The sequence below is a fragment of the Sminthopsis crassicaudata genome, chromosome 1, assembly GCF_048593235.1.
Source record: "Sminthopsis crassicaudata isolate SCR6 chromosome 1, ASM4859323v1, whole genome shotgun sequence".
Lineage (NCBI taxonomy): Eukaryota > Metazoa > Chordata > Mammalia > Dasyuromorphia > Dasyuridae > Sminthopsis > Sminthopsis crassicaudata.
Window position 1 is genome coordinate 662,592,677 of NC_133617.1, and position 27,320 is coordinate 662,619,996.

The window sequence follows — 27,320 nt, forward strand, 5'->3', positions numbered from 1 at the left end:
GAGTAACTTGTTAAGTAACAGGTCGGATTTGGACAAAGGTTTTTCCCATTCCAGGCCCACGGCTCTGTCCGTTCCGTAGTGGGTGCTTCACATGTTTATTGATGACAAAGCCAGATTCAGACCGGGCTGAGACTCCAGATCTAGTATTTATTTCCCTAAATTAAGAGGGTCCCATAAGGTGAAAACTCAGATTTGGGAGAGAGAAAGTGGGAGGGCAGCTTTATCTCACAAATGGAATTTCAGTCTGCCTCAGGAGGTTCACGTAATCCGTGCCGGGAAAAGTGACTTTCAATGTAGCCCCCTCCCTTCCATAACCTAGGCTTTCTCCTCCAGCTCCCAAATTCTTAGGGCTATGCATTAGCTTGTTTTCTAGGTGATCCAATAGACAGTTGGAAATCTTAGGAGATTTCCCGCAGGGCTTAATCTTTGGCTCTGCTCTTAAAGAACTTTATCTGTACTCAAAGCATAGTCTGAATACTTCAGCCGGGCGGAAAGGGGGGAAAGGGGGGAGGAGAAGGCTGAGCAGTATTCCTTCCCATGTGATCCAAGGTCTAATGTCTCCTTTTAAAAGTTGGAGTGAAAGATAGTTCTTATACTTTTCTTCATTCATTCATTTATTCATTCATTTCTTTTTGTAGGAGGGCCAAAAAACAAAAGAAAGGATGTTTATTTTTGCATGAAGATGCGTGGCCCAAGGAAGATGCCCACACCTCCCATTTTGCAGCCACTTTACTCTTATCTAAGAGCAAAACAACCTAAGGCCAGTTTTAAAACAAAACTTCTAGATTCCCAGTGGGAGGAGGGGAAGAGAGAAGAGAGCTGCCGTGAAGAACTACAACTCCCAGAATGCAAAGTGTAAATTCCGCCGGATTACGCTGTTGCTTTGAGCAGCTCGCAAGGCATGCTGGGAGCCACCTAGCCATCCACAGGATCTCTTTCTCCTTTTCCCTGTTTGCCCTTCCCCCATCCCTACTTCCGCTTCTCATCCTTGGCCCCGCCTCCTCTTGAGAGGTCTAGTGCCGGAGCAGTTCTCCGACAGTCTTCCCTCTTTGCATTCTCATTGGTTAGGCCTCCCTGCCTTTCAGGGGGTGGAACGGAGGCTCCTTTTCTGATTGGTGAGTTGGGTTTGGCGCCAACTAGGAAAGGTGGGCGGGGCAGCAGCGGTACTCTGCGAGCGGCTACCGCGAAATATCCGAGCAGCTGGAGCAGGAGGACCACCCGGCACTGCTGTGGTCTCACCCCCAGCCCCTACCGCTCTCCGCCGCCACCGCGTCTGGGCTGATTGAGTTGAAAGAAGGCGGTTCGGATTTGCGACCCCGGCTTGAAGTTATCCACCTGCCCCTCCGCCCGGTCCTTCTTTCACACTCCTGCGCCCGCCCTGTTTTGTTTGGGTTTAATCCTCAGGTTGTCGGCGCCTACCCGCGCGGCCCTGGAACCCCTTGCTTGTGGGCATCGTTCGTTCGCTCCCTGAGGAACCCGCCCGCCCCGCTTCTCCGTGCCTCCCGCGTCCCTGAACCTCGGGGTCGTGTTTGTGTTTGACCCGCGGGTGGCCGGGCTCGCGCGCGCGCGCGCCGCGCTCCGGGAGGCGGTGGGGGCAGCGCGGCGCGGGACCAGGCGGGCGACCCAGCTGGGGGCGAGGGAGGGAACGAGAGGCGGCGCCGCCGCCGCTGCTCCGGATGGAGCTGGGCCCGGAGCCCCCACACCGCCGCCGCCTCCACTTCGCCTGCAGTTCGCCACCAGCCGTCGTCAAGGCCCTGTTCCCCACCGGCCCCGGGGGGCTGTCTCCGGTCACCAACCTCGCAGTCACCATGGACCAGCTGCGGGGCCTGGGCAGGTGAGAGGGGGCGGCCTTCCCCGGAAACCTCCCTTCTGCCCACCTTTCCCATGTGCCCGGGAACAAGGCACCCCACCTCCCCCAGCCTGCTGAGGTCCTCCCCATGTGCTCTGTCCTCCCTCCCACACTCCCCTTCCCCCCTCCCTGCCCCCCGTTTCATTCCTGCACACACCCCGCCACGTAAGTTCTAGCCCAGTCCCCTTCCCCCCTCCTGGGCATACCCAGACCCCCCTTTCCTCCCATCCGCCCTTCCCCCCGCCCTCTGTTGGGATGAGGCCCTGGGACGGTGCCCGGAGTTTGCTTTGGGGCCCTGATTTTTAGTCCTGGCCTGGCTCCTCAGTAGCTCTGTGACCTTAGACACCTCGCTGCCCTTCCTGAGCCTGTTTTCTCCTGTAACACGAGGGCTGGGTTCGAAAGCCCCCCCAAGGCTCCTCCCAGGTCCAGATCTCCCCATTCTATCAGCCCCCTGCCAAGCAGGTCCTGATCCTTACACCCGCGTGTGTACAATGGATCCCCCCCCACAAGCACACCTGACATCCCCCGTCTTATTTTCCGCTTCCTATGCTTCCCCTGCCAGACTGTACCGCCCCCTAAGCCTCCCAAGCTGTTCCCCTTCTCGTTCAGCGTCCTCTAGAATCCCTCGTGTAAACTTTGTTCCTCACACTCCTGCACTCAGCTCCCGCTCCCTGTCACCCTCCCACTCTTCCCTCGCAGCCACGGCCAGCTTTCCTCCCAACTTTCCTATACCCCGAAACTGGAGTTCCTTGCCTTCCTACCCTCTCATTCCACAATCCTTTAACAGAGGGACTAGTTCTTCCTATGTAAGCATTCCATTCCCTTTCTGGTTAGTGGGTCTGTATATTAACCACGATTGCTTAGCATGTGGCCTAGTCATCTTGCCTCCATTTTATTCTGGGCCTGGGTGGTCCCCTTCCCCCCACACAGTGCTTGAGTAGGCTTGGAGGAGGGCTAGATGGAAGGCTTTTCTTGAAACTTGATCTAGTATTAATTACATGTTTCCTCTTGTTCCCTTCTCTTTTGATTCCTATCAATTTCTAGAATGTTGTTTCCCATTGCAGTCTTGCTCTGAATTCCCCCAAATAAACAAAAATCCATGAGTAAGGATGCTTTCTCCTTGGAGATGGGGCCAAGGATGACATTCCACGGGCCTTTGGTGCTGTTCTGGAAGTTGTTGGCCTCCAGAGCTCATTCTGTTAAGGAGTTGTGATTGGCAGGCCGGTGCCTCTTGGGACACCAGATGGGGCTAAACCAGGCAGTAAATAGTTTGGAATGTTCCCTCTGATTCCCTGATAAGCCATAGTCTATGGAGAAGAGCAGTTCGTCTTTTTGACAGATTCCAAAACTGCTTATAAAGAATTGTATGATTTTTGTTTGTAGTGAATGTGAGCCCCAGCTGGAAATGAAAAACAGCAGCAGCCTACAGCGGACAGGCTCCTCCGAGTCCACAGATTCAGGTACTGGCATTCCGCAGATATTTGTTGTCTGTGCCCACTGTGTTGGGGAGGCCTCATGAAGGACACGAAGCCCCTCTCCTTTTAAAGAAGTTTCTAATTTAACAAAGGAAGTATGATGTGTATATAAATAGGAGGTAAGGTAGCATGTATAAGTGCTGCAGATAGAGTAAAATATGAATACATTAGTGAAATGGCAAGGAGGAGGAGTTTGCTTCTGCAGAAAGGATCAGGAATTATATAAAGTATCTGAGAACAGGTTAATTTTCAGTAGGAAGAAACAGATGGGAGTAAAGTGGCCCTCTAGACAAAGAGAATGAAAGGAGTGCCTCAAAGACTTGTTGAATGTTAAAGGAAGGTAGGAAAAAACCACGATTTTCCAGAGAATTACTATACATTTTCATTAAAATGATCCATTTGACTGAACAAGAAGGGTACTTGGAGCTAGGTTAATTCCTTTCAAATTTCCAGTATTCATGGTTATTTGTTGCTACTTGGAAGGGGAATGACAAATGGTTTGAAGGTGGATGGTGGGTTTTGACTATGCAGTAGCATGCTACTCCAAAGTTGGTATGTATATTAAACTTTTACGATCTTCTGCCTTTTCATAGTGGGAATTCCATGCTGGGTATCATTTTTTTAGAAAGGAAATCAGGATCCTGTCAAATCTAGTAACTCTAAGGTTTGTTCCTGCTACCCTGGCTAGATGAATAAATCAATCTGAATTAGAGACTGGGACTGTTTGACCAGACGTAGTCTGCTTGTAGCAGCGGTGACCATGTACTTGCTTCTGGTCTAGGGAAGGCAGATGGCATGAATATTAACCATAAACCAGATGGTTCCTACCTGAATAATCAGAAGGTGGCTTTAACAATTAGCCTAACCTACTTTTCCCTTAAATCTTGCTTCACTTTTGGTAACTCCAGAATGGAGGAAAGCAGTAACGTCTCCTTCAGAGGCGACTAGGTGGAGTGAATAGAGCTCCGGGCCTTGGTTCAAGTTCTGCCTCACACATTTGCTAGCTTTGTTACCCTGAGCAAGTCACCCAACCTCTGTCTGCCTTAGTGGTTGTACATGTAAAATAAAGATGATAATAGCACTTTCCTCCCAAGATTGTGAGATAACATACAGGGTTTGGAAAATTTGCACTACCTAAATGCTAGCTATTATTACTTAGAATACATGGAAAGTGCTGCCATATATATCACTCCATGTATATAACTTAAACCAATTGATGCCCAGGACTGAACCAGTCCTGCTCATCGTTGCTTCAAAGAGCAGGTAATTACAAAATGATGTTCACCCTAATGCTCCTGAGAAATCCTAACTATTTTAAACACTAGCCTTTTAAAAGTTTGGAATGGTGTCAGATGAGATGCTCGGTTATTAATAAAAGTAATTAAAATGATATAATAACTACTTACAGAGCAGCTGAATCACGATGACCACGTAATAAAGACTTTTTTCCCTCCCCTAACAGGTTTTTGTTTTGATTCTCCCGGGCCCCTGGATAGAAAAGAAAAGTAGGTATTTCTTTCTTTAAATACTAAATGAGAATATTATTAGAACTCTGACTGGGTAGGAATCTAGATTGAGATCTCCCACATGAATGCCATTGCCATACCCTTGTTTTATACCCATTGGTTCCTAAAAGGTTGAAGCTTCTGAACCAATCTGTTCCCCTTCCAGACACCACTATCCTATACACACACATGCTTACTTTAGTTTTTATAAGTATTCAAATCTGTTATGTTCTTCTCATAATTCTTGCCTTAAAACAGTTCATAACCTAGAATTCATGAACTTTAAAAATATCTTTAATATATTTTTTAAATCTTGTTAAACTATTTGAATATAGTTGATTGTTTTTGTTGTTTTATGCATTTCAAAACATTTTTAAAGTACCAGTTTGCACAAGGGATTTGTAACAGAAAAAAGATTTTTAAAACGCCAGTCTTTGTTTCAGCACAGTTGTTTTCCCCAAAACCTTAAGGTATTTTGGACTGGCTGAACTTGGAAAATTGGTTTTCTCTATCTTTTTTCTCAGTAATATTTTATTTTTCCAAATTTCCATGTTTATCACATGAAAGAACAATCAGGACAAAGGGGAAAAAATCATGGGAAAGAAAAAGCAAAGAGATAAAAAGGTGAAAATAGTATGCTTTGATCTAGATTTAGTCTCCATAGTTCTTTCTCTGGATGTGAAAGGCATTTTTCATCTCAAGTTTATTGTAATTGTCTTGGATCACTGTATTACTGAGAAGAGCTAAGTCTATCATAGTTGGTTATCACATAATTTTGCAGTCAATATGTACAATGTTCTGGTTTTGCTCACTTCACTCAGCATCAGTTCATGTGAGTCTTTTCAGGCTTCTCTGAAATCAACCTTCTGATTTCTTATAGAATAGTATTCTGTTACATTTACAAACCATAGTTTATTCTGCCAGTATTCTTTTTCCTTAGACATTTAGGTAAATAGGTTTGCTTAAAAGTTAAAAATTAATTGGTTTGCCATTGAATGTTGAATCACTCCGCTAATCTGAACACATCTTCATTTATTCTTATTACAGCTTTGAAAAACCCATGAGGAGAATAAACTCCTTGCCAGTAAGTTATTTTCCTTTCCCTCAATATGAATGACTTTGGGCTTAAATTTTATTGTGTCCATCAATGATCTTGTTGGGAAAGAAGTGACAGTAAGTGTTACAAATTTCACTGCAAATAAATTGCAGATAATAAAAGAGTCACCTCTTGTTCCCAAGGAGAAAGGAAGAAAAAAACCTCCCATCTAAGTAATCTTCAATAGAACTGGACCCCTAAGTCTTTAGCCATTTTTACTTCTATTTATAAGTATTCTGGCTCAAACTAGAGGTTATTTCTCTTTTCCAATGATATTATAATATCTTGAATTGTCCAAGTAGGCAAGTCTGGGAGGGTTATTACCAAGTATGTTATGATAAAAATATGGAGAGGAAGAAATTAATATTTTTTTGATTAGTGCCTAAAGATTTTGAAATCATTGCTTACATTGTTTCTAGTTAGCTAAATTTTTCTTTGAATAACCAAATTAAGTAAGGAGACTTTACTGGGATATCTATAACCTTACTGGTTTCTAATTTATTCTTGTCATTTTTATAGCAGAAACTCCTGGGGTGTAGCCCTGCCCTAAAGAGAAGCCATTTTGATTCATTTGACTGTGATATCTTTCAACTAAATGATCATGATGAAAACAAAGAAAATGTGAGTATGACTTTAAAGTATTAATTAAGTTGGGGTGAAAAGCATTAGTGGTTTGTGGGAGATTTTAATTTTCCTACCACATAAATAACAAATAGCCTTGGGGGTAATTGCCAAAACATCTACACATTATCCTATCCACAGAATTGGAAAGAACAAGAAGAATGAACCTAGTTAGGACTTAGGGGTATCAATGGTCATTTTATAGTAGTCAAGTCTAGAGGTACTTCCCAAAGTTCAAACTCCCATGACAGTAGCGTCTTCTGCCTTCTAACCCCATCTTACCTTTCTAAACCTATTTCCTACCTCTCCCAATATGTACACTCCAGACTAGGGATGGGGAACCTTTTTTCTGCCAAAGGCCATTTGGGTATTTATAACTTCATTCATGGGCCATACAAATTTGTCAACTTTTAGAACTCAAATAGTGAAAGGGTGTGTACCTAGCTTGCAGCTCATCATCACTTGTAGTTGCCTTAGCAAATGATTTTGCACACCTTATACAGTCCATAGGCCAGAGATTCCCCATTCCTGCTCTAGATTAAAAGTAGTTCTCATAATCCCCTGATCATATGATCATATCTGGCACTGTAGACAGTTTCTTTGCTTTTACTAGAGCTGCAATACTAAAATAAACAATATGTGTTTTGTCTCTCCAGAAAAGATTGTTTCTAGGAGGTGGTATCTTATACCACTTTGATACATTAAGTTGTTAAATGTAGTGGGTCTTATATTTCCTGGACAGTCTTTGCCTGGGACTGGTCTCTGGTATGAGCAATCTTACTTTGAATACTTAGTTTAAGAAGCATTGTGGTTGGTTTTCCATGTTCATGCCTAGCAAATGGATAGTAAGAAGATTCTCAGCAACAAAATGTAAAGAATAGTTTGAGAAGCTTTGCTTCTTCTTTACAAAGATACTTGGAAACAAGACTAGGCAGTTTTAATAGACCTGATTTCATCACTATAAATGCTAGGGGACGATGCACATTCTTTTGTTTATCAGTGATAATACTGATATCTTTTGGTTTCACAGATTATAATATCTTTCTTGTAATAAAATCTGAACTCTTAATTTTGAGGAAGTCATATGAGGTAGTGATATAATAGCTCACCTTATCTATATCTGAATTTATGGGACAAACATGGAGGATGGTAAGAAAGATCTTAAAATTAGTCATGCTATCCTGCAGGAGGTCTTTGAGTTTAAGAAGCCAACAAGGCCTGTACCCCGTGGCCCTCTTCATGGACTTGGAGAGGTCAAAGATGTCTTCACCTACAGGCAGAATTCGGCCCCTGCTCAAATGGTACGTCCTCTTTGCTTTGATTTGCCTGAGTTCTATCAGTTATAGGGAAATTCTGGAGCCTTTTCCATAGAATGTATGTATACTTTAGGCTCTGGGACTATCTTGTGGCTGAAACTCAAATCACTTGCATGCAGACCTGAGAGTCACAGGCACTGTATTCCCTGGAAGATTTGGACCAAAAATTTGGCATGAACAGGAATTATATGTTGCATGTCTGTTCTGTTTCTTAAAAGACTGAAAACAGGTCATGCTCTCTAGACATCTCTGATCTGTCTGTGAGTAATGGTTCTTTAGTGGTAACATCTGGGAGTATGCTGCCACTGGTGGTTGTAATGAGAAAAGGGTTTCGCTGCCTTAGACTGGGACTCGTTAGATTCTATCATTGGTGGTATTGCTGAGGGTTAGGTTTTACAGGTTGATTTTCTAAACTAAAATGTATATTGCAATGGTGAATATTCCTAGCTTAAGAACTATGGCTCCTTATTTCATTTCTGCTAAATCTTGACTTGTCCTCCCTGTGGGAATATTTCAGTATAAAGAGTTGAGCCAGTTATTTAGGGCTAAAACTTTACCTTGGTAGATTGTTTATTGTAAGTCAACATTGACCTCATCCTCAAGGAGCTTATGTCATCTTAGAGATCTGTTTCACAATGCACTCTAATGCAAGTTAGAAGGAGATAAACCATAGAAAATGTCAAAGAGTAAAGCACAAGAGATTCAAGGAGAAAGGAAATGCTTTTGGCAGGGAGAACCAGGAAAGGCTTCATGGTACCATCTAAGCTGGGCATGGTGCCTATTCCCAAGGGCTTGATATTCTATTAAATGAAATACAGGCATATAAAGCACAAGTGATTTTGGGAGAATAAAGAAATCCAGAAAGGTGTAAGAAGGCTGGTTTGTCTGTAATATAGATTACACGAGGGAGGACGGAATATGTAATTAGCCCTGAAAGAGGAGATGAAACAAAAATTGGATTCCAGAGGTAGAACATCTAAGACCTGGCAACTTATTGCAGTGTTAGCTGGGGAGAAGTATCAAGGGTTACACCAGGTCTTGACCAAGTCCCCTTGATCTATTAAAAGAAGATAGTAGATTTAACTTGATCTATGCTTTGTTTCTTTTTTTTTTTTTTTTTTCCCCTGAGGCTGGGGTTAAGTGACTTGCCCATACAGCTAGGAAGTGTTAAGTGTCTGAGATCAGATTTGAACTCGGGTCCTCTTGAATTCAAGGCTGGTGCTCTATCCACTGCGCCACCTAGCTGCCCCTCTTTTTCTTTTTTTAAAAATAAAATTCATAAATTATCTTATAGTTTTCCACCAACGAAAAGGATAACAGTGAACTTGCAAACTACTTCCCTGTCTTCTTGCCACAGTCTCCTCTGACCTCTCCAGCTGATGAGGATGATGGATTCCTAGAAATACTTGATGGAGAGAACTTCAAGGTACCTTCCTTTTCCTCCACCTCTAAATGTCATCTGAGCTTTCCCAGGAGTGCTATAACATACTTTTCCTCTTATGGAAATGAATTCAAGGTTCAAATTAGGCAAAGCATATATTAAGTATGTGGGGATTAGGTGCTAGATATTGTTGGAAGGCTGCTAAAGAAGTCTTGATGAATCAAGTTTCAGGGCAAAAGTAATAAGAGAACAATCATTTTTAAATCTCATGATGTTAACTATAAGTGCCATAAAAATTCAGAACAGGGCAGTTGTCAGATGAAGATGGTATCAGGTAGCTTTGTTTTGAAGATTGAGTAGTATATATATAGTCATTGAAATGGAAGAAAAGCATACTTCAGGGGCAGTGGAGGGGGGGGTTATATTATATTATATTATATTATATTATATTATATTATATTATATTATATTATATTAAGCTTTGCAATAAAGCCAGAAATAAAATAAAACTGAGTTGGATTAATTTTGGCTTTGTGAATTGAAGAAAGCCCTTTGAATTAATCATCTCATGTTTCCTTTTCTTTGAAGTTTTTCTTAATAGGTAATAAGTAATAGAGGCACAGCATCATATATCACCTATCCTCATAAGACTTAAGTCTAGCAGGCCTGATCATAATGCCAAAGACCAAAACTGTAGTGTAGCTATTTTTGGAGTGAGAATATAATTAAGAATGGAGTGTTTGCTTGCTTGTTTCCAGAACAGTATTACTGACCTTTGCCAAGTTAACCGTTGCAAAATTTCACAGTTGATCTTTTTAGTGTATCCTACCTCAAAAGTAGATATCCCTTAAAGAGGCAATACCCTCTTCCTCCTCTAGACCTATTATTTTAGAATTACACTATTCAAACCATTTGCAATGATCTCATTTTATTTTTTAAATACATATTCTTCCTCATTCAGAATGATGATGAAACTTCATCATGCATGTCAAGCCTTTGGACAGCTCCCCTAGTAATGAGAAGAACAGCAAACCAAGTAAGTCATAGTATTTTTGACTGGAATTCTTGAAGAATTCGGGGCTAAGGGTCTGTAGATATGCTAAATAGATAGTTCCTGGCATCAATCAGATATCCAAATAGATCATATATAACCTTGAGTCCTTGGGTCTTTCTCATACACTTGAGGCTGCTTATATATTTCTCATAGCATCTACAAAAGTTTTCTAGGTCTTCAAGGGCAGTAATCTTTCACATTTTTTAAAATTTGTGGCTTTTGAAACAGTCTAACATTTCATTTAATCCTTATAAATCTGCCTTCATGTGTTAATTTTTTAATCAAATACTGGCTACTTCTATTACAAGAAAGGAAAAACCTCCTAGAACTTTTATTTGCTTTGAAGAAATTCCTTCCATAATCTCTTGGGGACTTTCTTTTTCTTTTCTTTTTTTTTAACATGATAGAAATATATGTTAAATCTAATATATGCATACATATTTATCCAATTATTGTGCTGCACAAGAAAAATCAAAGTAGTTTAAAAGAAAAAAGGCAACCAGCAGCAAAATAAAATGCCAGCAAGCAACAACAAAAAGAGTGAAAATGCTATGTTGTGAACCACACTTAGTTCCCATGGTTCTCTCTCTGGGTATAGATAGCTTTCTTCATCATTGAATAATTGGAACTGATTTGAATTATCTCATTCTTGAAGAGAGCCATGTCCATCAGAATTGATCATCGTATAGTCTTCTTGTTGCCATGGACAATGATCTCCTGATTCTGCTCATTTCACTTAGCTTCAGTTCATATAAGTCTCTCCAGGCCTCTCTGAAATCATCCTGCTGGTCGTTTCTTAAGAACAATAATATTCCATATTATTCATATATTATAATTTATTCAGCCATTCTCCAATTGATGGGCATCCATTCAGTTTCCAGTTTCTAGTCACTACAAAGAGGGCTGCCACAAACATTTTTGCACATGTAGCTCCCTTTTCCTCCTTTAAAATCTCTTTGGAATATAAACCCAGTAGAAAACACTGCTGGGGATGACATGATGGTATACTTAGAGAACCCCAAAGACTCCTCACATAAATCCTCAGGATTTTTATACATTACCAACACAATCCAACAGCAAGAGATACAAAGAGAAATTCCATTCAATGTTCTTGGATAGGCCGAGCGAATATAATAAAGATGACAATACTCCCCAAACTAATCTATTTATTTAGTGCTATACCAATCAGACTCCCAAGAAACTATTTTAATGACCTAGAAAAAATAACAACAAAATTCATATGGAAGAATGAAAGGTCGAAAATTGCAAGGGAACTAATGAAAAAAAAGTCAGAGGAAGGTGGTCTAAGTGTACCTGATTTAAAGCTATATTATAAAGCAACAGTCACCAAAACCATTTGGTATTGGCTAAGAAATAGACTAGTTGATCAGTGGCATAGGTTAGGTTCACAGGGCAAGATAGTGAATAAAAATAGCAATCTAATCTTTGACAAACCCAAAGATCCCAAATTTTGGGATAAGAATTCATTATTTGACAAAAACTGCTGGGAAAACTGGAAATTAGTATGGCAGAAACTAGGCATGGACCCACATTTAACACCACATACTAAGATTAGATCAAAATGGGTCCAAGATTTAGGCATAAAGAACGAAATCATAAATAAATTGGAGGAACATGGGATTGTTTACCTCTCAGACTTGTGGAGGAGGAAGGAGTTTGTGTCCAAGGGAGAACTAGAGATCATTATTGATCACAAAATAGAACATTTTGATTACACCAAATTAAAAAGTTTCTGCACAAACAAAACTAATGCAAACAAGATTAGAAGGGAAGTAACAAATTGGGAAAAAATTTTTACAGTTAAAGGTTCTGATAAAGGCCTCATCTCCAAAATATACAGAGAATTGACTTTAATTTATAAGAAATCAAGCCATTCTCCAATTGATAAATGATCAAAGGATATGAACAGACAATTTTCAGATGATGAAATTAAAACTATTTCCACTCATATGAAAGAGTGTTCCAAATCACTATTGATCAGAGAAATGCAAATTAAGACAACTCTGAGGTATCATTACACACCTGTCAGATTGGCTAAGATGACAGGAACAAATAACGATGAATGTTGGAGGGGCTGTGGGAAAACTGGGACACTGATGCATTGTTGGTGGAGTTGTGAAAGAATCCAACCATTCTGGAGAGCAATCTGGAATTATGCCCCAAAAGTTATCAAACTGTGCATACCCTTTGACCCAGCCATACTACTACTGGGCTTATACCCCAAGGAACTACTAGAGAAGGGAAAGGGTCCTGTATGTGCCAAAATGTTTGTGGCAGCCCTTTTCATAGTGGCTAGAAGCTGGAAGATGAATGGATGTCCATCAATTGGAGAATGGTTGGGTAAACTATGGTATATGAATGTTATGGAATATTATTGTTCTATAAGAAATGACCAACAGGAGAAATACAGAGAGGCTTGGAGAGACTTACATCAACTGATGCTGAGTGAAACGAGCAGAACCAGAAGATCATTATACACTTCAACAATGATACTGTATGAGGATGTATGCTGATGGAAGTGGATTTCTTCAACATAGAGAAGAGCTAATCCAATTCCAATTGATTAATGATGGACAGAAACAGCTACATCCAGAAAAGGAACACTGGGAAATGAATGTAAACTGTTATTTTTACCTTCTGAATCCAATTCTTCCTGTGCAACAAAAAATTCGGTTCTGCACACATATATTGTATCTAAATTATACTGTAATATATTTAACATATATAGGACTGCTTGCCATCTGGGGGAGGGGGTTGGGGGAGGAAGGGAAAAAATCTGAATAGAAGTAAGTGCAAGGGATAATGTTGTAAAAAATTACCCATGCATATGTACTGTCAAAAAATGTTATAATTATAAAATAAAATAAAAAATTAAAAAAAAAAGAAAAAGAAAAAAAAAAGAAAACACTGCTGGGTCAAAGGGTATGCATAGTTTGATAGCCCTTTATAAGCATAATTCTAAATTGCTCTCCAGAATGGCTGGATCTATTCACAGTTCCATCAACAATATATTAGTGTTCCACTTTTCCCACATCCCCTCCAACATTTGTCATCTTAGCCAATCTGAGAGGTGTGTAGTGGTATCTGAGCTGTCTTAATTTGTATTTCTCTGATCAATAGTGATTTAGAGCTCCTTTTCATGTGACTAGAAATATTTTCAATTTCTTCATCTGAAAATTGTCTATTCATATCCTTTGACCATTTGTCAATTGGAGAATGGCTTGAATTCTTATAAATTTGAGTCAATTCTCTCTATATTTTAGAAATGAACCCTTTATCAGAACCTTTGAATATAAAAATGTTTACCTAGTTTATTGCTTCCTTTCTAATCTTGTCTGCATTAGTTTTGTTTGTACAAAAACGTTTTAACTTAATAATCAAAATTATCTATTTTGTGATCAATAATGATCTTTAGTTCTTTTTTGGTCACAAATTCCTTCTCCACAGATTCTCTGAGAGGTAAACTATCCTATGTTCTTCCAATTTGTTCATATCATTTTTTTATGTCTAGATCATGAAGCTATTTTGACCTTATCTTGGTGTATGGTGTTAAGTGTGGGTCAATGCCTAATTTCTTCCATACTAATTTCCAATTTTCCTAGCAGTTTTTGTCAAATAGTGAATTCTTATCCCAAAAGCTGGGGCCTTTTGGTTTGTCAAATGCTAGATTACTATAGTCATTGACTGTTTGGTCCTGTGAACCTAACCTATTCCATTAATCAATTAGTTTATTTCTTAGCCAATACCAAGTGGTTTTGATGAGCACTGTTTTATAATACAGTTTTAGGTCTGGCACAGCTAGGCCGTGTTCTTTTTTTTTTTTTTTTTTTAATTCCTTTGGCATTCTTGATCTTTTTTGTTCTTCCAGATGAATTTTGTTGTTATTTTTTCAAGGTCAGTAAAGTAGTTTCTTGGGAATTTGATTGGTATAGCATTAAATAAATAAATTAGTTTAGGTAGTGTTGTCATTTTTATTATATTTGTTCAGCCTATCCAAGAGCACTTTGATATTTTTCCTTTTGCTTAGATCTGACTTTATTTGTGTGGAAAGTGTTTTGTAATCTTGCTCCTATAGTTCCTAACTTTCCCTTGGCAGATAGATTCATTGGGGACTTTTAAGTTCAAACTATATGCCACTGAATTATAAATATTGGAGTGATAATCCTTACTGCTTTGGTCATTTGCAGCCCTTCAAATCACAGACATGATAGGCTTATTTTATTGGATTGAATCTTTCTGTCTTTCATCAGGTTGACCAGTCTTTGACTACAACCTGGTGCAATTAATCTGAAAATTGATTCTTAAACAGAGTTTGGGAGAATAACCAAAGAAGCAGCTCTGATTCTGGGTCAGTAAAATTGAGGACAGTTAGAAGAAAGCAGTCATTTCTGACTCCTTACACCTACTTGCATAATAGCTGCTCAGGTGGTTTCAGCATGAGGAAGCCCTGGAAAATTAATTCCATTTCCCATTGAGATACCAGCTACTTCTTATTGATTCCACTGATCCTTGCCTAAGCATACTGTACAATTGGCATGTTGTTCTCAGGGTAAACGGTGTAAGCTGTTTGAATCCTCATCTACACCCAGCACCATAACCCGTCCTATGCTGAAGAGACTGGAACGTTCTGAGGATTCCCCACCAGGAAATACAAAAAGGAGGAAAAGCACAGTAGAGGAACCTACTGAAGAAGCAGTGAAACTCGATGAGGTTTGTTTGGTTATTGTACTGACAAAAGATTGTATTTTATTTATATATATTATATATTCTGTTGCTGTCTTATTCTCATAGTATTTATTACATTATTTTATGCTTTCATTATTTCCTTTATACAACATTTGAATCTCTTCTTTCGACACATATAATTTCTGAGGCCTTTTGATTTCCACATAGTACCTTGACTATATAGTCAGTTCTGCAAATAGCACACCTAATTTTAAAAAAATAATAACCTTGAAGGAACTGGAAGGTGAAGTGATTGTGCTTCAAAATCTTACTCAGCTAATCAGTTGAGTTGGTTCTTTACATGAAGCTACCTGGGAAGAAAAAACTAGCTAGCCTTTTGTTTTTGTTTTTGTTTCGTTTGGTTTTGTTTGGTTGGTTAGTTGGGTTTTTATTGTTTTTTGTTTTTTGAGTGTGGGTTTTTTGTTTTTGTTTTTTCATTTTGAGTGCTTATTTGATCTTATAATAATCTTATTATTATATGCATTATATATTAATTATGCTTATTATAAGATCAAACTGGATGAGAAACCATATTCTGCTTGTGATTGTCTTATTTTATTCACTCAAAACACCCAGAGTTAAGTTAATCTCCCAAATAGGGTAGAAGGATTTAGATAAAAAATCAAAACGCCTCTTTCAAAGAAAAGATACATATGTATATCAAATATAATCTACAACCCTGTTTCATACATGTTACCAATCAGTTTGTCTCCCATTTAAACACTAAGTCTGAGTGTTTAGCACCTACCTATTTTTGTTTTTTGGTTTGGCGGGAGAGAGACTGGATACTATATGAATCTTTTATTGATTTGTGTTTTTCCACTAACGTTGAAAGAGACCATAGATAATTTTATTCATTGAAGATACTGGGATTGAACTATATAGGATATTAATTTCTGCTTTCATAACTGTAGTTGACACAAAATTCTACTTTTGAGACAGATCGTTGAAAATAAAGTAAATCTTTCTACTTATTTTGTTTTATAAAATGAATTGCTAAAATGGCTGAATAGGCACTCTCACCAGAAAACATAAAAACACTATGAATTTCCCCAAAATGGAACATTTGTGGAGCCTTTTTAATTTTTTTTTTTAATTTTTTTTTCACAGTATATATGCATGATTAATTTTTTTTTTTATATTATCCCTTGTATTCATTTTTCCAAATTATCCCCTCCCTCCCCTTGATGACAGGCAATCCCATACATTTTACATATGTTACAATATAACCTAGATACAGTATATGTGTGTAAATACCATTTTCTTATTGCACATTAAGTATTAGATTCCAAAGGTAGAATAACCTGGGTAGATAGACAGTAGTAACACATTTCTTTAAAATGTATGTGTGTATATCCCTTTTCACCCTAAGATTTTAAGAATATATTTTTAAAATGTAGGTTGCATAATTATAATTTCTTATTAAAATGATAATCCATTACATTTATATACCACAGTTCATTTAACTAACCCCCAAATGATGGTGTCCTCATGTATACACACTTGGCTTCATTAACTTCTTTGATATCACAAAAGCTCTATGAATATTTTAGTACATATGTGATCTTTCTGTCTTTTAATTTAGGCGATAGTATATGGAAATTTTAGTCATTTATTAGTATAACTCCAGGCTGCTTTCTAGAATAATTGGAAAATCAGTTAAATAATCAAATTGGTAAATCAATGAAAAAATATTTATTAATTATTAACTATGTGCGAGAGTCTCTTTTAACAGTTGTTGAATACTGAGGAACACCTTAGTTCCAAATTCTTGAAAAAATTGGTATTTTTAATATGTAGGTTTTCTAAGTCAAAAACCCTAAGTCTCAGGAATCATTCCCCCTCTTTGTGGTTTTGATACAGAACCTACAACCAGCTGTATCCCAGTCTTCCACAGAAGAGACCATCAAGAGCATTTTAGACAGTGACCAGAGGGACCTCATTGGTGATTTCTCAAAGGTAATCTCCTTGGAATCAAAAGCCTTTCGTTCATGAGTTCAGGATGGTGTTGGAAATCAGAGTCCGCTTAAGAGTGTGTGTGCACCCAAGAGGATTTTTTGGACTTAGAGTAATATTGATGAATCTTAAAGAATGGACAGGCTAGCAGTTTTCCAGATATTGATTGATGCCTTGGAGGGATTCAAGTGAGAGTGGAAGAAAAGCATTAAGGGCAAAGCTGGGCCTGCAGTCAGGAAGACCTGAGTTCAAATCCTGCCTCAGACACTTAGTAGCTGTGTGACCATGGGTAAGTCACTTAGCTCTGTTTGCCTCGGTTTCCTTATCTATAAAATAAGGATGATGATAATAACTTCTATATTTTAGCGTCAGTGTGAAAACCAAATGGTAGACAACTTTAAGGCATTTAGCACAGTGCCTAGTACATGGTAAACATTCTAAATGTTGATTGCCTTCCCATCAAAGCTGAAGTCATTGTTAGTTGGCCCAATCCATTTGAGCACGATCCTTACCCCTGACATTTTGGAAAACAAATCCTAACCAGGAGTGGCCTTACACCCCTTGCTATGGGACGTGACACCAGGAGATAGCCAGCTACCAGAGGCTACTCTACTTGTACTCCATTAGAACTGAATATAGGTGTTTGTATCAAGTTTTGTTTCTTGCCTCTTCAGTGGGTGGGACAGAGAGAGAAGGAAAAGAATTTGGACCTAAAAATAAAATAATACAGAATTTTTACTTTTCTTTCTCCTTTCCTCTTTTCCCTTCTCACCAGTGTTTTACTTCTTAGCACCACCTTCTTCAATCTATCCTCCTTTTTTTTTTTTTTTCCAGTCCCTCCCTCTTTTATCCCTTTCCCCTTCTACTTTTGTCCTCTTTTCTAATTAACTTCCCCCTTTCTTTAGAATTTTTAAAAAGAAAAGAAATTGCCATAATTTTTCCACCCTCTACCCAAAGCAAAAATGTCCTCATGAGAGAGGAAGTGTGGTATAGTAGAAAGAACATTAAACTTGGAACCAGAGTACCTGGGTTCAAACTCTGGCTCTACCACCTGTGTGAGCCTGGAAAGGTCACTTAATCTTTTGGGGCTCAGTTGCCATCATTGCTTGGTATAACTGATGTCTGAGGTACCTTCTTACCTATATTGAGGAGTTTAACTGAACTTGGTACTTGATGGATCTATTTCAATATTAGTTTGTTTTATGATCCTTTCTGTATTTTATATTATACATTTAAAAATATTCTATAGGCTTCCCCAGACTGAGGTCTGACACCAAGGACTTCTGATAGAAAGTTATTGTAACAGTGTCTGTAGAACCTTATAGGGTAATAGAAATAGGTCATTTCTGTGCGTATAGGTAATTTACACTAAAAGTAGAATCTTTTTGAAATAACTGGCCACAGAGGAAGAGTAGCTACACCATAATGTGAATGACCTGCTAATGAACTGATCAGCTGAGCTCTGTGGGGAGAGGAGAGCTACTTGTAGCAAAGGAAAAACAAGCAGCTCCACTGAGCTAGAAAGTGGTCATACTTGCTTGTGTCTGCAGAAACACAGTGCTAATGTTTTTCATTCCATTTTTGTTTTAGGGTTACCTTTTTCACACAGTTGCAGGGAAACATGAGGATCTAAAATACATTTCTCCAGAAATAGTAAGTAATTCCAAAGAGTTTAGCTGCACACAAAGTATTTGAGTCATTTAACTACTAGAAACTGCTAAAACTAAATCTTTTTCTGCCTCTCCCCAATCTCTTTCCTCAGATGGCATCTGTGTTGAATGGAAAGTTTGCAAATTTAATTAAAGAGTTTGTTATCATTGACTGCAGATATCCATATGAATATGAAGGAGGCCATATCAAGGTATGGAGTAGGGCTGGCATCCAGCAGTGGGGGCATCTTAGCTGACACCATTCTAAATTTAAAATGGATTTAATTCCATAGAATGCAATCTCTCCCTCTCTGGTTGAATTTGACTAATGTGATCTCTGTGTACTATCTCTCCCTTTCTGTTTGCCTCAAAGTGATTTATAGAAACACCAACATTTACTGATGTACTAGCTAGAGAGGAGATCCCCTTGCAAGCACGGACCTGCTGAAAGTCCCTTGTGTGACTAAAAACTTCTGTTCTTCTTTGACTATTTACCTTCATTGTGCTCTGTGATCCTTCACTCCCTCCCCAGTTCTCATAGTCTGTCACCATTGGTCAGATTTCGCTTCGATTTAATCTGTAGTCAGCTATTTCAATAATATAAGAATTTCTATCATTGAATCCCTTATTTTCATCCTGCTGATGCCCAGCGCTGGATAAACCCTAATCACTCATTTTTTCTAGTCCTTCTAAGTAATATAAAAATGCAGGAGAAAGTAAAGAGATCCTATTGACTGGATTCAACAGAAATTTATACTTTCTGATCTCCACTGAATTCTCATTTCTACAGGACAGTTATTTTTTATTCATTTCTTTTGATTATCTCATAGAAAGATAATTGTTATTCCAAATATCTGTCATTTTCTCCCACCTCAACAGATTATCCACTTTACTAAGAGAATTGAAGCCATTTTGGGGAGTTGCTGGCTTTCTTTCTCTACATTTGAACTTCCCTGTTTTTACCCATTCTTTCTTCCTATTCTAAGGAAACTAGGTGGCACAGGCTCTGGTCCTAGAATTAGGAAGACTTATCTTCCTTAAGTTCAAATTCAGTCTCAGTAACTTATTAGCTATGATCCTGTACAAGTCATTTTGCATAGTTTGCCTCAGTTTCCTCAACTGGAAAAGAAAATTGCAAACCACTCTAAATATCTTTGCCTAAAAAACCCAAAAAATAGAATCACAAAAAGCATGGACACATAGGAAAAAAATCAACAAAACAAAACCTTTCTTTGAAACTGCTGTTCCCTCAAACTGCCATCCTGTGGTCTTTCTATTTCGTTGTTAAACAGGAGTAGTCTATACTTAACCACAGGCCCCCTAAAACCAGACTTCTGTCCTCATTATTTTACTGACGTTACATTCTCCATAGTCAATTATAGGATCCATAATGTAGAGATAAAAGTTGTGTGGGCAATGATCTAGTCCAACCCTTTGTTTTTTGGATGAAAGAAAACTGCTTTCTTCACTTACTTTTAAGCGAGAAGATTACAACAGTAGTAAATAACAAGATTCAGAAGTAGGTTCTCTGATTCCAAATCTAGCTCTTTCCACTGTTCCACAATACTTCTTAATTTCCAGGTTTCATATTTCTCTCTCCTCGATGTTTCTGAAGAATTTGATATTGTTGATCACCTTTATTCCTAGTTCTGTCCTTTTCTCTAAATTTCCATGCTTTTGTTTTCTTGTTGTGCCTCTTTCTTCTGTTATATAATCTGTCCCTTGAAAAAACTTAGTTACTCCCAGTTTAATTAGTAACTATGATTTAATAAATGTCCCAGTGACTTAATAAATGTCTGGCTCTAACCCCAGCCTCTTCACTGACCTTTGTTTCCACATCTCCTTCTGCTTGCTAAATAACTTAACACTCAAATTCAACATGTTTAAAAAACAAACTGATCTCTCTCCCCATCAAAAAAAAAAAAGCCCACCCCATTCTAACTTATCTGTTCTTTATTCTCTTTACTTCCCCATTCCATATTCCATTCTGTTTTCATAGTAATTTTACTAATATACAGTTCTGAGCATCCAAGATTGTTTACAGGATTGCCCTTTGCCCAGCCAGGTTACTCACTCTATTGTCTGGTCTTCTGCTTCTGAACTTTGGCCCATACTCCCATCATAGCTAAGAGACTATGTTGTTTTTGTATGTATCTCCTCTAACCCAGAAAGCTGTATTATAGATTGCATGTGCTTAATAAATTTTCAATCACATTTCTTATTCTTGCTGGCTTGTGATTTTTATCTTTTAGCTCGTTTTGTCTAGTCTTATTAGGTCAAATGACAGCAAAAGTGGGGTCAGCTATGTTTTGGAAATTGGTGAAATTTCTTGAGTGAAAGGAGGCAAATTATGTCTTCCAAAGGCTTTTGCTTCTAGTCTAACCAGGAAACAGGTTTATGTATCCTTAGTAGCTCTTCTGTTGGCTTCTTTCTAGGGTGCAGTAAACTTACACATGGAAGAAGAGGTCGAAGCCTTCTTGCTCAAGAAACCCATCAGGCCAACAGATGACAAACGTGTCATTGTTGTTTTCCACTGCGAGTTTTCTTCAGAGCGTGGGCCCCGGATGTAAGTTAACTGGGCACTTACTCTCAAGTGCAAACTGAAGATTTTTTTTTTTCTTCATGGGTTGAACTTTTAAGAATGTTACTGAAATTTCACTTATTTAGAGAAATATTTGTAAAAAGTTAGAGCTACCCATACTTGAAATAGCTTGCCCAGAGGGATGGTAGTTTAAATTCTTTTTCAGTGTTAGATTGCATTGGTGACCTGGGATTACAGCACATTCTTTCTCACCCCCCTTAATTTTTATTTATTTATTTTTATTAAAGATTTTTAATTTTCAAAAGAGATGTCTGGATAAATTTTCAACATTAACCCTTGCAAAACCTTGTCTTCCAATTTTTTCTCCTCCCCTAGATATCAAGTAATCCAATATATACTAAACATCCGCAAAAATATATGTTAAATCCAGTACACACACACACATATATATATATACAATATATACACATATATATATATATATATATATATATATATACAATTATTTTGCTATACAAGAAAAATCAAATCAAAAAGAGAAAGAAATGAAAAAGAAAATAAATGCAAGTAAACAACAAGAAAAAGAGTAGAAATGCTATATTGTGATCTACACTCAGTTCCCACAGTCCTCTCTCTGGATGTAAATGGCTCTCTCCATCACAAGATTATTGGAACGGCATCAGTTATCTCATTGTTGGAAGGAGTCACGTCCATCAGAAATGATTGCCATATAATATTGTTGTTGCTGTGTACAATGGTTCTGCTTATTTCACTTAGTATTAATTCATATAAGTCTCTCCAGGCCTCTCTAAAATCATCCTCCTGATCATTTCTTACAGAACAATAGTAGTATTCCATAAAATTCATATACCATAACTTATTCAACCATTCTCCAATTGTGGATATCCACTCAGTTTCCAGTTTCTTGCCACTACAAAAAGAGCTGTCACAAACATTTTTGCATGTGTGGGTCCCTTTCATTCCTTTAAGATCTCTTTGGGATATAGGCCCAGTAGAAACACTGCTGAGTCAAAGGGTCTGCAGTTTGATAAATTTTTGAGCATAGTTCCATATTGCTCTCTAGAATAGCAGGATTAATTCACAACTCCACCAACAATGTATCACTGTCCCTCTTCCACATCCCCTCAAACATTCATCATTGTCTTTTTCTGTCATCTTAGCCAGTCTAAGAGGTATATATCACATTCTTTATCTTGCTCAAATTTGAGCCACGAATTTCTAGAAAATACTCCTTTTCATACTTGAGACCTTTGTTCCTTATGTTTTTGTGGGTTTATGTATTATATTGTATTGTATGTCCCAGAGTCCTTAGCTAGGAAGTGTTAAGTGAACTCAGGTCCTCCTGACTTCAAGACCATTGTATCCATTGTGCCATCTAGCTGTCCCAGTATATCTTTATTAAGACTTTATTCCCGGGGACAGCTAGGTGGCGCAGTGGATAGAGCACTAGCCTTGAATTCAGGAGGACCCGAGTTCAAATCTGATCTCAGGCACTTAACACTTCCTAGCTATGTGACCCTGGGCAAGTCACTCAACCCCAGCCTCAGGGGAAAAAAAAAAAAAAAGACTTTATTCCCAATATTCTCCACATCCTCACTTCTGGTACTAAGTTTAGAAGTGTAGAGATTAGGCATATTTGATATCTTGTAAACTGGCACCAGCCAATCCTAATTAATCACTCAGGTGGCATTTCTCATGAATACCAAAATCCCACCAAAAAATTTCCAAAATTGTTGTCTTGTTACTGATGCCTTAAAACAGGCATTACAAGTAGGTTTGTCAAGTGAGAGAGACATTTAGGGTCCGAGAGTCATTACGAAGCACAGTAAATATATGTTGAATATTTCATGGCCTAAGCAGCTAGGTAGAAGGACACACAGGCTGGTCTTTGTTTATATTAGTTAGTCATACCATTTTCCATTTCTTAATTCTGAAGTAGACTTTTCAAATAAGATTCTTTTTATACACACACCCCACTTTGTAATAACTTCAGCCTTCTGGTCTAAAGAATGAATGTCAGTAGTTTAGAAATAATGGTAATGCACAGAAGCAACAATAAGATTTTCCTCCTTCCCTCAACTATATCTTCTTTGGTTTTTTCCTCTTTTTCCAGGTGCAGATTTGTGAGAGAGCGGGACCGACTAGATAATGAATACCCCAAACTCCACTATCCTGAGCTATATGTTTTAAAGGGAGGGTACAAAGACTTCTTTTTGAAGTGCAAGGTAAAACTGTCCCAGAGCTGCTCCTGTCAATGACATTGTTTCATCCATCAATGGGGTAGTAAGAGCTCATAATCTTACACATTGTGGAGAACTCCTTTTGAGAGGCAAAGACTCAGCTGAGTTCTTAACTTCAAGACTGTTCAGATTGGGAGGTTCTGGTACCAGAGGAATTAGAAGCAATGTGTGTTCTTATGCTGTAAATGCATGAGCTTTGATGTGAGGAGGAAGGGATGTGGTACAATGTCCCTTTGGACAAACAGACCCCGGTTCCACAAATGTTACTTTGCTCCCATCTCCAGTTGCATAGAGCACTGTACCTGGGTATTGTGAAGAACAGCAATTGTCCCCATGTGTGTGATGTTAAATCCAGTGCTGAGTTATATCCTTTTCTCTTGCCAGTCATATTGTGAACCCCCAAGCTACCGTCCTATGCACCATGAAGATTTTAAGGAAGACCTGAAGAAATTTCGCACCAAGAGTCGGACATGGGCAGGAGAGAAAAGCAAAAGAGAAATGTACAGTCGCCTAAAGAAGCTCTGAGGGTGGGACTCCTTGGACAGCAGCCAGAGAACCCTCTGCTCCATAGGAGCTTGAGGAAAGCCAGCTGGAGAGATTTTTCTGGATATATCTGCAAGCCCACTCACTCCACTCACATGCCATCCATCATCACCTTGGTCTCAATTATGAGAGCCTCCTGCCGTTAACCTGTTGACAACTTTCTTGCTGCCCCCTTGGACCTTTTTAAGATACTTTGATGGGCAAAGCTTTCCTTTGGCAGAGACCAGGAATGCTGTGAGAGGGTGGGGGAACGATGGTTCGCTGCTACTTTGTTACCTCATGGAACTTACTAGGAACTGGTATCAACATTCAGATAAAATCAGTGGCGCTGAGGTGGCCTAAGGTCCCCAGCAGTCAGATTTGTACTTCGAAGGCTTCTTCCTCGAGTGACTTTGGTTGTCTCCCTCCAGTGCAGCTAATCTGTGGCAGTCATAATGAAACACACTGGGTTTGAGGGGTGGGGACCAAGGGATAGGAACAAGGGAATTGTTGCACACAATTGCTGCCCAAATACCAAAGACAATCTGAGGAGAAAGGATCTTTATTGTGTACAACTCCTAAGTATTAATTTATTCAACCTTGTCAATCACTTTATATTATTTCTTAACTTCTGGATCATTAGGTCAAAATACTGCCTTTCCAAGAGGAGTATTATTCTAGGGACTGCCTTGGACCCAGAGCCTACTTTTAATTTTTTTTTTTAAAGAAAAGAGAAAATACTAGATGTTCACAGACTGGTTTGATTAGTGATGAGATAGGGAATAAGAAGATGAAGTAACTTTCTAAACCCCAGGAAGTTGTAAGTAGGCCTGGTGGTTGCTTCAAACCAAGAGTGAGATGAAGCTCTGTGATTGAGATGGTAAGTGAGTGTCAGACTTGACTGTAGCCTTGTGCTAAACCTTGTAACTACCTGTTGGAGACTCCCAAAGCCTCAAGGCTTTTAGTGATTGTTCCTTCAGCACTGCTGTCTGTGTAGAACTAGGTTTTTACCATTATCTTAAAGCAGTGGGGCCTATTTGATAGATGCCCCTGCCATGCCTTAACTGTTTATGAACCTTGGTGGAACAGACATTACAGTCAAGAAAAGCACTTCAGTCAGCCTCAGCCAGATTGATCCCAGATCAGTGTTAGGACATTGTAGCACCTGTATATCCAGGGTAAGGGGTAGGAGAAAATAAGCTCTATAGCAAGAATACTTTAATTTGGGTGTTACTCTCATAACCTTCATGGTATCATTGAAAAGCTTTTCCTTTTGATCTGCTCCAAAACCAAGAAGTTTTCTGAACTTCAGATTGGTGCTTTTTTTTAAGGTGTTGTTTTTTTTTTTTTTTTTTTAACAGTCCCATTTCATGGACCATGGGGTATCAAATCAGTGTTAGAGGAACTGCCTGCAATTTTCTGGGTGGAGGGGACAAAGGCTCTGGGCATTAAGAAAAAAGTTGGGAGTTGGTGTGGAATTGACCATACAGAATGTGTTTCTCAGGAGGGAGTCTGGTGGATCCTGAAGGTGAAACTTTCTGGGTTTATCATGTTTAAATTTGAGGGAAAGGGGATGGTAAATTTGTCTCCTATTACCCTCTTTTCTAATCCTATGAAAATGGGATCTTAAAAGGACCCTTGTGATAGGAGTTTGGGCTAGATCTTGATGTGCCAGAAAGAAAGCTGCTCTGGTATCTGTTCTTGTGTATAGTAGATCTCCTGGTCAGCCTACACTACAGATAGCAGATCTCATACATTCTCTGGCTCTATTGGGATGCGGCCATGTTTCCTCAAACACAAATATTACCTTCTCTTTCCCTAACTTCCAAAAAAAAAAAAAGAAAAAAAAGACGAAGTAGGAGTAGTAGGTAGCATGAGAATCAATGATGTTGGTTACTGGTTGCTGCTATTTGTTTGGGGTTTGGGAATTGCATTTAAATGTAAAGCAATCTTGTTGGAAAAAATATATGATGGAAAGGGGGGAAAGACCCCCTCAACACACACTCCTTGGCTTTGTCCCCAACCTGGTTTTGTCTGGACTGATATTTCCCAAGTTGCTGGAGTGGAGAAGTTATAATAGACTTTGGGCTATATCAGCTAAGCCAGCATCAATAGACTCTTGCAGGCTGTGGAAATAAACAACCTATAACTCAAATCTTTCTGCCTCATTTTTGTTGGGATTGTTATGCAATTGACTTGTTACCTTTCTTTGGGGTTCTAGGATTAGTAGATTCCTAAAGATGAGATAAGGTTGAGACAGAAGGGATTTGTGGTACAGTTGTCAGATTATTTTTTGCATGTTAGTTCTAGAAGTAGAAATATACAGAAATAGATGAAATAGATGGGCATTGTTGCTAAAGAATATTGGATTCTGACCTACATCAAAAAGATCACTTTTTTAAAGGGTTTATACAAATTTAGTGGAATATTGAAAGATTCTCTGAATGATCCTGCTTAATTTGGGCTTTATTCCTTTGTCTTCCCAGTATCACTAGGGACAAGTAAGACTATTTCCCATTTTATAGACAAAACAATAGTGATGTAAGAAAGAACTGAGGAAATTTAATTTCTTTCTGAAGAGGGACATATTGGAGGAAATATGTTCAATACATAAGATGATATAATAGTAGGACTAGCTAATTACAATGTGGCCCATTCCCTAAATTATGGATTTGAGTAGAATTTAGTCTCACAAGCTATTGATTACTGTCCTCATTTAGAATTTGTAGAGGAGATTTTGATTTATGAGATTTCCCCAACAAAAGCAGAAAGGTCTTGTGTTCAAGATATTAACATTGAATATGACAAATTTTATTTATTCCAGAAGAAAACTTGAAGGAGTTTGGCAGAACCTCTGCCAAATGGGATATGGTCCATATGACTCAGTACCAAGAATGGCATAGGCAAGAATTAACTGTTCTAGGCATTTCTAGGAAATCAATCTTATTATTCAAGTACTGTTTTGGTTTTTTGTTTTTCATTTGAATTTTGGAGACTTGTTATGGATGGATAACTGGCCTAGAGTTAAAATGAAAGAAATAAAATGTAAAGAGATAATTATGAAACAGTAAAGTTGGAAGAGTACTGGATTTACTTGGCCTGTGAACTGATCCAACCATTCTGGAGAACAATTTGGAACTATGCTTGAAGGCTAATCAAACTGATACCCTTGGATCCAGTAATACCACTTATTAGATTTGCATCCCAAAGAGATTCTAAAAAAAAAGAAGAAAAGGACTCGTGTTCAAAAATATAGCAGCAATCAACTGATAAATTTGACTCCTCTCAGCAGTGTAATGATCCAAGACTATTCCAAGGAACTCTTCATGGAAAATGCTGACCACAAA

The 27,320-nt window shown here is 38.6% G+C and overlaps 1 protein-coding gene across 3 annotated transcripts; it reads left to right on the forward strand.

Annotated features, from left to right (window-relative positions):
• Window positions 1–1,539: 1,539 nt before the first annotated feature.
• Window positions 1,540–24,366, forward strand: CDC25A (cell division cycle 25A). 3 transcript variants are annotated; one of them, XM_074283068.1, is made up of 15 exons: window positions 1,540–1,834; window positions 3,233–3,309; window positions 4,787–4,829; window positions 5,877–5,913; window positions 6,445–6,546; window positions 7,734–7,847; window positions 9,157–9,288; window positions 10,205–10,279; window positions 14,867–15,028; window positions 16,907–17,002; window positions 18,590–18,652; window positions 18,762–18,860; window positions 21,084–21,214; window positions 23,325–23,436; window positions 23,836–24,366. In XM_074283068.1, exons 1-15 carry the CDS (start codon window positions 1,677–1,679, stop codon window positions 23,974–23,976), a joined length of 1,542 nt encoding a protein of 513 aa, XP_074139169.1. In that variant the 5' UTR covers window positions 1,540–1,676; the 3' UTR covers window positions 23,977–24,366. The 3 variants fall into 3 exon arrangements, with proteins under 3 accessions (XP_074139169.1, XP_074139168.1, XP_074139167.1); XM_074283067.1 differs by having other exon boundaries at window positions 1,541–1,834; window positions 9,220–9,288; XM_074283066.1 differs by having other exon boundaries at window positions 1,542–1,834; window positions 6,448–6,546.
• Window positions 24,367–27,320: the final 2,954 nt, after the last annotated feature.

What these genes read in the sequence shown, in the direction of transcription:
- CDC25A (XM_074283068.1), top strand. Translation starts at nt 1,677, where the DNA reads ATGGAGCTGGGCCCGGAGCCCCCACACCGCCGCCGCCTCCACTTCGCC. An exon ending in CTCCGAGTCCACAGATTCAG is followed by an intron (nt 3,310 to 4,786) that starts GTACTGGCATTC and finishes CTCCCCTAACAG; the next exon opens with GTTTTTGTTTTGATTCTCCC. An exon ending in TGAGAAGAACAGCAAACCAA is followed by an intron (nt 10,280 to 14,866) that starts GTAAGTCATAGT and finishes TGTTGTTCTCAG; the next exon opens with GGTAAACGGTGTAAGCTGTT.